General features: G+C 49.9%; 1 protein-coding gene across 3 annotated transcripts in view; it reads right to left on the bottom strand.

Moving 5' to 3' along the window:
- WDR73 (WD repeat domain 73) overlaps positions 1-12112 on the bottom strand; it is a 24098-nt gene extending 11986 nt beyond the window's left edge. For 2 of the 3 annotated variants that reach the window (XM_059678035.1, XM_059678036.1), the window contains exons 1-7: positions 11981-12069; positions 10775-10842; positions 10445-10533; positions 7486-7574; positions 6807-6871; positions 1272-1436; positions 368-727 (exon numbers count right to left, since the gene is read on the bottom strand). In XM_059678035.1, the coding sequence (XP_059534018.1) occupies positions 368-727; positions 1272-1436; positions 6807-6871; positions 7486-7574; positions 10445-10533; positions 10775-10842; positions 11981-12054 (910 nt within the window). In that variant the 5' untranslated portion in view covers positions 12055-12069. Of the gene's footprint in view, positions 1-367; positions 728-1271; positions 1437-6806; positions 6872-7485; positions 7575-10444; positions 10534-10774; positions 10843-11980 lie in introns of all 3 variants that reach the window. The other variant, XM_059678037.1, reaches the window with a different exon arrangement.

The following is a 12112-nucleotide window of genomic DNA, read 5'->3' as shown; positions in this document are numbered from 1 at the left end:
CGCCGAGCTCAAAAGGTTCACCATCACTGACCTAGGGGCTTGCTATAATTCAAAAAGCAAACAGACTTGGGATCCTATGGCCTCTTTCTGGTCGAGCCCCATGGCTGTCCTAGTGTCTTACTAACTGCAGGCTCTCGACCAACCTCAGAACTGAATTCCTGCTACGATGGGAAAGGCCTGCTCCCACTGTATGAAAGTTGAGTAGCCAGTTGGGGAAGAGCCTGCCCCTGAGGAACCTGGAGAGTTAATCTGGAGACTCTCGGTGAGAGACTTTAACTTTTGGGGCCAGAGGCTCCTTCCTGAGCATGCGATAGTCCCTTGGAAGAGAAAGCTCAAACAACAGATGCAGAAGCCTGCTCAGCGGTACCTGAGATGGCCAAGCAGCTGTCCAGGCCTGGAGCCCAGGTCACTCGCAGCAGCTCTGGGTCAGGGCTGGGTGTGGACACTGGGCACCGCACTGAGCGCACAGGATGGCCGAGGTCCCGAGGGTCAAGAAGACAGAGCAGCCCATCTGAGCACAGGCTGGCAATGCTGGGCCCAGGGCCCTGGCCCCTGACTTCTGCACACCACCTCCCTCCACCAGCCCCGGGGCTGGGGCTGACATTCTCTGCCGGCGCCCACTTCTGGCGGGTGTCAACGAGCCCCAGCCGGCCCGAGGTGCAGCAGAAGGCAAAGGTGTCCGCATCCAGGACCTGCAGGCTACTCAGCTCCTCACTGTCACTGACACCTGGGAGACAGAGGGCGAAAGAGAAAAGCTGCCGGAGTCACATGGGTCTGGCAATCTGGCAGGGCTGGCTGGTCACAAGTCCCTTCCTCTGGGAAGCATCCCTAATACCAGCAGAATAAACCACGTCTCCCCTCTCCTGTTCATTTTTTAAAAAATATATTTTTACTGATTTCAGAGAGGAAGGGAGAAGGAGAGAGAAACATCAATGATGAGAATCATTAATTGGCTGCCTCCTGCATGTCCCCCACTGGGGATCGAGCCCGCAACCCAGGCATGTGCCCCCGACCTTAATTGAACCCAGGACCCTCCGGTCCGCAGGCCAACGCTCTATTCACTGAGCCAAACTGGCTGGAGCTCTCCTGTTCATTTTGCCATTCTATCCACTGGTGGGTGCTGGTCCCAGGACTGCCTCCTCCAATCCTAGAACGGGAGCCCCTAGAGGTCGGGGCTTGCCTTTCATTCATCTTGTGTCCCCAACATTTGGCACACAGGGTTGGATTCAGTTCTAATGCGGCAGCGTAGGGGCAAACTGCGCTGTCCGTACCTGAGGTGTATGTGACCTTCTGGGATTCCAGATCCACAACCTTCAGGCCGCTGAGCCGCGCCCCGTGGAGGACTCCAGGTGCCACTGACGAGAAGATGGCGATCCTCGGCCAGAGACTGCCCTCTTTCTCATGCACAGCAATGGTGCGGACAGCTTCAATGACATCTAGGGGCAAGTGGAAGAGGTGAAAGTCCAGAATGTTAGTGAAGGTTTGAAACATAACCTGGTGCAAGCCGGCTAGCAGTCTTCCCCTGTACAGCTAGAAGGCCAAGGAAGAAAGGGAACTGACAGCTGGCTAGAGAGGATGTGGCATCATAAACACTCTGTGTTATATTTACATTTTGAAACTGTCAGAAGCACTTTAATTTCTTTTTTTATTTATTTATTAAATATATTTTTATTGGTTTCAGAGAGGAAGGGAGAAGGAAAGAGAGATAGAAACATCAATGATAAGAGAGAATCATTGATCGGCTGCCTCCTGCACGCCCCCTACTGAGGATCGAACAAGCAACCCAGGCAGGTGCCCTTGACCGGAATTGAACCCGGGACCCTTCAATCCACAGGCTGACACTCTATTCACTGAGCCAAACCGGCTAGGGCGCACTTTAATTTCTTTATAAATTGTCTTATGAACTGTTTTGCAAATGGGAGATAATGAATCTCAGACGCCATCTCAAAAGCCCCCAAAGCAGTTCTGGCTTTTTATACTTTTGTGGAGTACAAATGAAAGGAAAGAATCCACTGATGGTGTCATTTACACTTTAAGTGAAGAAAATAACAGGAACAGAATTCATGAACTACCATTATTTCTTAAAAAACTTATTATACAACCTCGGCACTTTGCTGAAACCTTGCAGGTAAAGGTCACAAGGCAAATGTCATTGTCTTCAAACACAAAGTAGACAAAAAAGTCCATGTCCTTTTGACACTGAACAAGAAAGACACCTGACCTCCAGTTGAATCAAATTTTAGTTTTGTTTGTCTCAGCCTGCTTAGTGGACAGGCAGGCTCTTGTTTCTGCATCTACAACTGAGGCTTCTCTTAACAGGAGCCATTTATGACGTGGTTCAGAACAAGCTGTCTACTGCACCAATTACTTTCCTGTTCCAAGAGGGGACTCGTTATTTGGTTCCCACAATCCCTGAAGAAAAGGGAGACGTATGTATTGTTTAAATTCTGAAGGAGGTAAAAGTCAGCCTGTGAACAGAATGGATGAGGAACACGAACTAACATGACTTATGCAGCAGCAAGCACGTGAGCAAGGCCCCTCCGGACGGTTCACAAGCCAGGAGCGCACAGAAGGACCGGGGTGGGCTGACGAGAATGCCAGGACCTGAGTGCCTACTGCTCCCCAAGCCCGGGGCCCTCAGAGCCCTGAATCCAGACTTGCTCACCTCACCTGGCGGAGGTTACGCAGACAACTCCAGAGCCTCAGGACCAGAGTCTGTGCCGGGGCAGAGCCAATGAGGCTGTGATCCAAACCGGCCCAGCAGAGCCTCCCGACGCTCCCAGGCCACCCTGAGCAGCTCCCTCTTCCCTCTCCACAGACTCCGAGGAGCCTGTACCAGGCTCCCAGGACCTGCTGCTCTGCGCCAGGGGATGGCTCTCACAAGTGATTTGTCTCCTGACGGGGGGGGCGGGGAAGGAGGAGGCCGAGGGGAAGACTTCAAAGACGTATTTCAAAGAGGCAGTGGAAAACAAAGGCTTTGGAGCCTCCTGATGAGAGAGCTGCTCTACAGTCACAGTGAATATGCAGGCTTCCTCCTCCTCTCTCTCTAGTAAAATGCCCTCCTCTAGGGAATCCACACCACACGGACCAAACCAGCCCCGAACTGCAAAGAGAAACTGCTACAAATCAAAGCAAAAGACACAGGCAGGCATCTCCAAGAACTTGGCGACGAAAGACAGTTGTGTCTGAAGATTAAACCAACACAGAGCAGGTCAGAGCAGAGGCAGACACATCCTTCAGGAGTCAGAACGGTGCCCAGACCGCATGACTGAGCACATGCATGAACAGCTCTGAAGTGGAATCCACGGGAAGGGCTGCCCAGCCAAGGGGTCAAAGAAAATGCTGAGGCCTGTCCGGGGCAGAGGGCGCCACACCAGACTGAATATCTAACTTCAAAGGGGAAGCAGCAGGTGACACTCAGCTGAGACCTTTGGATATTTATTTATGCAGCTCAGTGGTTCCCACAGCCCCAGAACTGAGAGGGGGCCTCGGGCACTGTCCAGGAGCATGGACAGCAGGAGCCTGGGCAGCTGCCTTCACAAGTTTCATACTTTCTGCCTGAGAGCCACGAACACACACTCAGGAAGCCTCTGAGCTGACTCCTCTGGTGACGGTCACCTTTATCATGACACCTCTGACCGGGTTAGGTCTTCCACAAGCAAGAAGAAGGGACTGAAATATTCCATATTTAAGGGATACTTGTTTTTTCATTATCTATGATAATAAAAGCATAATATGCTAATTAGACCGAACGTCCTTCGGGAGGAAGCCGGGGCTACAAGGGAAGGCCGGGTCCCAGGTGCCTGTCGGCAGCCAGAGGGAAGCCTGGGTCTTGGGTGCCTGCTGGTGGTCGGAGGGAAGCCCGAGTCCCGGGTGCCAGAGGGAAGCTGGTGCCTGCAGCCGGGAGAAGGAAGGCCTACTCTTGCACAGATTTCGTGCATCGGGCCTCTAGTAAACTAATAAAATTGCATTCTGGTTTATATGGCAGTCACGTGAGTCTGATGAGTGCTTCTGCTCCTATAAACAGATTGGAATTGTTTTAGACGTGCCGACAAAATCAGGTTTGAGACACCAAAGCTGTGGGTCAAGACTGGATCCTGGAAAATTCACCCAAAAAACACTATGCTTTTAAGTTTCCAGGTAAAAGCTGGCCAATCTTCCCCAGGCTCCAGAATATTCTGCACTAATATCTAGGGAAGATAACTCTTATCTGATTTCCTAATCCCACACGAGTATCAGAGCAGCCTGGGCTCATCAGCTCCCCTGGGCCTGGGCTACAGGTTCTACAAGGTACCTGGTACCCCAGGCACTGGCAGGACAAAAGGCGCCTCCTAATGGTTGGTAATACTCCGGTATCTCTCATCTTTAAACCACTGCGGCCCCTCACAGTCTACTTTTGGGCAAACTACAAGTTATTGGCATAAGGGCAGATATAAAGATCAATGGAACAGAACTGAGAGTCCAGAAGTAAATGCTTAGATTATGGTCAATTGATTTTCAACGAAGGCACTAAGGCAAATCAATGGAGAAAGGTTAGGAATTTTGACAAATGGTGATGGAACAATGGGATAGCCACATGCAAAAAGATCAACTGAGATCCTTACCTCACACCATACACAAAAGTTAACTCGAAAGAGATCATAGATTTAAATATTAAAGAGAAAAAAACAGAACTTCCTTTTGGGAAAAATAAAACATGGGACAATTTATGAGTTAAATAAAGATTTCTTAGATATGACATGAAAAGCATAGTCCCTAACATAAAACAGTGATAAATTACACCTCATCAAAATCTAACACTGTTATGTTTCAAAGGACACTATTAAGAAAACAAATATGGCCGAAACCGGTTTGGCTCGGTGGATGGAGCGTCGGCCTGCGGACTCAAGGGTCCCAGGTTCGATTCCGGTCAAGGGCATGTACCTGGGTTGCGGGCACATCCCCAGTGGGAGATGTGCAAGAGGCAGCTGATCGATGTTTCTCTCTCATCGATGTTTCTAACTCTCTATCTCTCTCCCTTCCTCTCTGTAAAAAATCAATAAAATATAAAAAAAAAAAGAAAAAAAAGAAAACAAATATGGCCCTAACCGATTTGGCTCAGTGGATAGAGTCGGCCTACAGATGGAAGGGTCCCAGGTTAAATTCTGGTCCAGGGCCAATGCCCGGGTTGCAGGTTCTTATCCCCAGCAAAGGCAGCTGACCAACGATTCTCTCTCATTGATGTTTCTACCTCTCTCTCCCTCTCCCTTTCTCTCTGACATTAATAAAAATATTTATTAAAAAAACAACAACAGTAGCCCTAGCCATTTTGGCTCAGTGGATAGAGCGTTGGCCTGCGGACTGAAGGGTCCCAGGTTCAATTCCGGCCAAGGGCACATGCCTGGGTTTCAGGCTCGATCCCCAGTAGGGGGCATGCAGGAGGCAACCAATCAATGATTCTCTCTCATCATTGATGTTTCTCTCTCCCTCTCCCTTCCTCTCTGAAATCAATAAAAATATAAACAAAACAAAACAAAAAACAACAGCAATCATAACTATAAGTAAGTGACACAAACACCTGGAAGCAACAAGAAATGACAAAAAATAAACAATAAAGGAAGGTGCATAGGGTCAGTGACCACAAAGCAAAGGAGCACAACCACCGCCTCTCTACAACCCCTGCGGCCAGTTTCCGGGAAGCATCCACGTGAGCGTGGGGACCCGCTGGCAGGCACAGAATCACACAGGCAAAGGGGCAGTTCCAAGAGCGACAGCCTGTGCGTCGGAGGCACACTTGCACGCTGGCCAAGGATGCTCTAACTGAAGGGGGAGGGAAGGGCTGCATCAGGGCTGCAGGCTCTGACACCTGCCTGACCAGAATGCACAGAACTGCCCTCCACTCCCAGAAGGAGCGGGGGTAGAGTGACTCCTCTGAGGGAGATGGGTCAGCCCAGCTTCTGGCCCACTCTGTTTTCCTTCCCTGCGGCTACCAGGCTGGGCAGAGAGAGGTGACCTCCTGCTGCCACCTCCTCCTCCTCCAAGAGGTGAGCTCACCTGAGTGGCCATAGCTCTGTCCTAGCCTCTGCCACTGCACCTGCCTGGGGGAGGGGAAGCTCACTCCATGCTCCGCCTATGACTGGGTTGGTAACCTCAGTTCCTGAAGCAAGTTACAGGAAGCTCCATTTGGGGCTGTGTGCCGTGCTGTAGTTGCTAACTTGTCTATGCCTGCATTAAAGTAGACACTGAATTTTATTTTATTTATTTATTTAAATATATTTTATTGATTTTTTACAGAGATGAAGGGAGAGGGATAGAGTTAGAAACATCGATGAGAGAGAAACATCGATCAGCTGCCTCCTGCATACCCCCTACTGGGGATGTGCCCGCAACCCAGGTACATGCCCTTGGCCGGAATCGAACCTGGGACCCTTCAGTCCGCAGGCCGATGCTCTATCCACTGAGCCAAACTGGTTATGGCGACACTGAATTTTAATTCCCACCTGGCTTGGAGTCTACTTCTTTTTAAAAAAAAAAAAATTTTTTTTTATTGATTTCAGAGAGGAAGGGAGAGGGAGAGAGAGAGAGAGAGAGAGAGAGAAACATCAATGATGAGAGAGAATCATTGATCGGCTGCCTCCTGCATGCCCCCTATGGGGATTTGAGCCCACAACCCGGGCATGTGCCCTCATCAGGAATTGAACCGTGACCTCCTGGCTCATAGGTCGATGCTCAATCACTGAGCCATGCTGGCAGGCCTGAGTCTATTGCTTAACTGACTCGGATTAGGGGATGGAGGTGTCAACCCCCACCAGGTCAAATTCACTCACCACTGTCCTCTGCGATCTGCCACACCTGCAGGTAACAACCTGGAAGGCCACTGGTCACCAGCAACCTATTTAGGAGGGATAGGAGATCTCCGTTCAGACAGTGAGCTCACCCACATCCCCTCCTAGCCTTTCCGCTCTCCAGCCCACTCAGCTTGATTCCTACACGCCCACCTCAGGAAAGCTCACTGGAGGAAGGACTGTCCTGTTACCCTCACTTAACAGAGGAAGAGCAGGCTCACTCCACTTTAGGGACAGGCCCATGGTCATGAGAGTCACGGGACTGAGCCCAGGCTTCCATGTGGCATGAAGTGTCCCAGACAGGACACCAGCATGGAGCCTGAACACACAGCCGACCCAGACTCTCAGCATCTGCCAATGGAGCCATTCGCCCCCGCCACCCACCATCAGCTCTCTGAGAAACCAAGAGCATCTTTCTACTCTCTATCTATTTGGAGTAGCTCTGGAGATCTGTGGGTTATAGTCATTGAAAGGTCTGCAGAGGGACCACGAAGCCGCCAAACAAAAGGTTCTTTTATTCCAGATTTCTGTGTGCACGCGCTCACATGTATCCAGGTGCTCTGGGGATAGGGGCGGTGCGGTGACAAAGAGGCAGAATACCCTTGACATTTCCAGCCACTCCATCCTGAATGGAGGGTCTGAGTAACCGAGCTGACCATACCTGGTGTCTGGCACGTGCTTCAGATCAAAGATAGACCTGTCTGAAAATCCTCCGTGGCAGACCTTGAAATCTCTTTCTGGGAATAAGCCCTGAAATACGGAAGGGTGGCCAATCAGATAGAGCCTGCTCTCCAAAGGGACCTTTCAGACTCGCTCTATGTGAGAAGCCCGATACCAGCCTGGCAGGAGGCCACGGAGGCAGCTCTGCTGGCAACAGATGCTCCTCCCTGCAGGGCCTTGTGTGCTGCTATTTGGTGTGTCCGTTGGTCTCAGCTGCCTACATGGGCAGCTTCCTTTCTTTCCTGCACGTCCAAAACCCTTCTGCTACCCTTTCCCCAGCCCCTTTCGTTCTAACACAAGTGTTACATTCCCGGCCTTCTTAGGGGAGTCATAAGGTTTAACAGCTTCATCAAAAAAAGCTAGAGCCCTGGCTGGGTAGCTCAGTTGGTTAGAGCATCATCCCAATATGCCGAGGTTGTGAGTTCAATCCCTGGTCAGAGCACATATAAGAATCAATCAGCCCTAGCTGGTTTGGCTCAGTGGATAGAGCGTTGGCCTGTGAATGGAAGGGTCCCGGGTTCGATTCCGGTCAAGGGCACATGCCTGGGTTGTGGGCTCGGTCCCCAGTGTGGGGCAGGAGGCAGCCGATCCATGATTCTCTCTCATCATTGATGTTTCTCTCTCTCCCCCTTTCCCTTCCTCTCTGAAATCAATAAAAATACATTAAAAAAAAGTCAACCAATGAGTGTATCAATAAGTGAAACAACAAATCGATGTTTCTCTCTCTCCCTTCCTCTCTAAAATTAATTTTTAAAAAATATATTTTTATCGATTTCAGAGAAGAAGGGAGAGGGAGAGAAAGATAGAAACATCAATGATGAGAGAGAATCATTGATTAGCTGCCTCATATACACCCCACACTGGGGATCGAGTCTGCAACTGGGCATATGCCCTGACCGTATGCTAGCTGGGCTAAAATTAATTTTTGAAAAAGGTGGAAGGTATCAGCCAACTAACATATCTCCATTTCCCATGCCACCTTCCATTGGAAATCAAGTGGGTTCTTCTAGTAATAAAAATATAACAACTACCAATTATCCAGCATTTATCATACCAGGCATTGTGTTTAGTGCTTTACATACTTTATCACATTGAATTCTAGAAGTAGGTTCTATAATTAACCCTACTCTAAAATGTCAAAAATAGCCCTAGCCGGTGTGGCTCAGTGGCTAGAGCATCGGCCTGAGGGCTGAAGGGTCCCGGATTCAATTCTGGTTCAGGGCGCATGCCTGGGTTCTGGGTTCAATTCCCAGGTAGCCAATCAACGATTCTCTCTCATCATTGAGGATTCTACCTCTCTCTCCCTCTCTCTTCCTCTTTCTGAAATCAATAAAAAATAAATAAAATTGCCGAAACCGGTTTGGCTCGGTGGATAGAGCGTCGGCCTGCGGACTGAAAGGTCCCAGGTTTGATTCCGGTCAAGGGCATGTACCTGATCGATGTTTCTTTCTCATCGATGTTTCTAACTCTCTATCTCTCTCCCTTCCTCTCTGTAAAAAATCAATAAAATATATTAAAATAAATAAATAAATAAAATAAAATAAAACAACAACAAACACTATTCTTAAAAAAAAAATAAAATGTCAAAAGTAAGGCCTGGGGAATTTAAACAATTTTTGAAGATCACAGAGGGGATTATGTTGTGAATTTGAACCTAAGTCTGTCTACCAGTCCATGCTCTTAGCCACTGGACTACTATCTCCACGTGAGGAACTGGAGGCAGGGAAAAAGGAAGTGGCACAAGAGGAAAACCCAGGGGTGAGGTGGGAGGTAAATCAGGTCTCATAAAGGCCCAGTCTGGGGAGCTCCTGGCTCAAACCTGAGTGTTGGGGTAGGGTGATCAAGAGCGCTAGGTGGGAAATCTCCCCCAGGGAAACACCAGGTGGCTACCAACTCTTTTCTTTTGTCATATTCTCTTCTCTTGGCTTGAAACACTGACCTTTTCTGAGACTCCTCCTACTTTACAGATTATTCCTTCCTAGTACAGTGGGGCCTTGACTTACGAGTTTAATTCGTTCCGAGACCGAGCTCGTTAACTCAAATTACTCTATCAACTCAATGCAAAAAATCGGCCAAGAGACAGCTGGTATCTCAAAAAACTCGTTAGTCGGAACACTCGTAAGTCAAGGCCCCACTGTATTCCTTGTGAGTTCATTTTCCTCTGCCCATTCCTTAAATGTATCCTCTGAAGTTCTGTCTTTAGCCACCTTCCCCTCTTATTTCTTACTAAAGGCCTGGTGCATAAAATTCGTGCACTCAGGGTGGGGGTCCCTCAGACTGGCCTGTGCCCTCTCGCAGTCTGGGAGCCTTCGAGGGATGTCTCATATCCTTAGCGCTGCTGGAGGTGGAGAGGCTCCCGCCACAACTGCGCTCACCAGCCATGAGCCCAGCTTCTGGCTGAGCAGTGGGCTCCCTGTGGGAGCACACTGACCACCTGGGGCAGCTCCTGCATTGAGCGTCTGCCCTCTGGTGGTCAGTGTGTGTCATAGTGACCAGCTGTTCGGTCGATTTGCATATTAGCCTTTGATTGTATAGGATACATTACACACATTCATTCTTAACCATTCTAAGGGTTTCATTCACCCTCTATATCCTAATGGCCCCAGGTATCTAATTTTGATAAACTAAAATGGACTTCTTCCTCTAGTAACCCTCTGTAATCACAGGAGGTTCCTTAGTGCTTATCCATGTGAATATTTGCCTCCCTCTATTAGACTAGAAGGGCAGGCCCAGGGTTTCTCTCTCTCTCTCTCTCTCTCTCTCTCTCTCTCTCTCTCTCTCTCTCTCTCTCTCTCTTTCTAGTATCCAGGACAATAGCTGGTAGACAACAGGAGCTCCATAAAGGTTTAATAAATGACTAAAAGCAGACACATATACTCAGCATTTATATTTCAAATTACCTGGTTTTCTTTTACAGAAAGTCGGGAGGGTAACGTCAGGTGAAGAACTTCATTTTTTTTCAACTTTTCATAGCCAGCAACAAAAACTCCTGGAAAAAAGAAGCAGAAGTAGCTGTGACAAACTGCTAGAAAGACTGTGGACCACGGCTGGCTCTAGAAACTCCGCCAAACCCATTGATGCTCAGACTTGTACTGGGGGATGGAAGAGATCTAGAACTTAGTAAGCGCTGATGGAGCACAAAATTGCTCAAGGGGCCCTCAGCTATGTGGGCTGGGTCCCTCTGGGCTGAGCGCTGGAGTCCCAGCCTGAGTGGGATTCCATCTCCTCACCTTTGTCACCAATCCATTCAAGGACTCGAGTGGCTCCTGGGAGGTCGAATGCATGGAAATCCTGGTACCTGCAGGAGAGGGACACAATGTCACACGGTGCCTGGCACTTGGCATCTGTTCAAGAACTCCGAGAGGCATCACGGTTTGGTGGCTAGAGGCCCAGGCTCTGGAGTCAGGCAAACCTGGAATCAAGTCTTGTTACACATTCTGCTCCCTGTGTGACCGGAACCAGGCCAGTCACAATAACCCTGAGCCTCGGTCCTCATCTGTAACACGGACCTCCCAGAGAGCCCAGCCTTCGTCGGGTTGATGTGAAGAATCCATGAGACTTTTTGGCCCCTTGACTGTGGCTCTTCCACAAAATACCACATGTGGGCGCCCACGTACAGTGCGATTGAAAGTTGGTGGCCCCTGCGCAGAAGTGGGTTTTCGGCCTGGGCGAGTCTATTTTGAAGAAGTACTGTTGATATTTGGCTCTGTTGACTATTTTTTTAAAAAATATATTTTATTAATTTTTCACAGAGAGGAAGGGAGAGAGATAGAGAGAGCTAGAAAGATCGATGAGAGAGAAACATCGACCAGCTGCCTCCCGCACATCCCCCACCGGGGATGTGTCCGCAACCCAGGCACCTGCCCTTGACCGGAATCGAACCCGGGACCTCTCAGTCCGCAGGCTGACGCTCTATCCACTGAGCCAAACCGGCTCAGGCTCTGTTGACTATTGAGTTTGCCGACCACTGGAGCCGGTTTGGCTCTGTGGACAGAACGGAGGCCTGCGGACTGAAGGGTCCTGGGTTCCATTCTGGTCAAGGGCACATGCCCAGGTTGTGGGCTCGATCCCCAGTAGGGGGCGTGCAGAAGGCAGCCGATCCATGATTCTCTCTCATCATTGGTGTTTCCATCTCTCCCTCTCCCTCTGCCTTCCTCTCTGAAATCAATAAAAGAATATTTAAAAAGAATCCATGAGACAATTAATCTGGGGTTCAATTCAGAGGCTGGTGCAAAATAACTGGTCACTTATTACCCTGCACAACTCTGCTCTGACTAGTGCCTCACACAACTGCGCCCGCAGGGAAGCGGGATCCGAGGCCCAGGCGGAGTCCTCGGGCGGTCCCGCCCGCCCCGCCCGCGGGCATCACCCGCCCGGCCCAGACCTGGATTCCCCACGCGCTGCGCCTCGCGCCCGCCCGCCCCGCCAGCTCAGACCCGAAAGCCCGGTCCCAGGTCCACACGACGTACAAGCGCAAGGATTCCACCAGCCAGTCTTCCGCGGACTCCATGGCAACTGTCGCTCAGGTAGCTCACTTCCGCCACCCCACTTCCGCTTCAGAACCTTCC

This window comes from Myotis daubentonii, chromosome 21, assembly GCF_963259705.1.
Source record: "Myotis daubentonii chromosome 21, mMyoDau2.1, whole genome shotgun sequence".
NCBI lineage: Eukaryota > Metazoa > Chordata > Mammalia > Chiroptera > Vespertilionidae > Myotis > Myotis daubentonii.
This window is presented reverse-complemented; position numbering and strand designations above follow the sequence as displayed.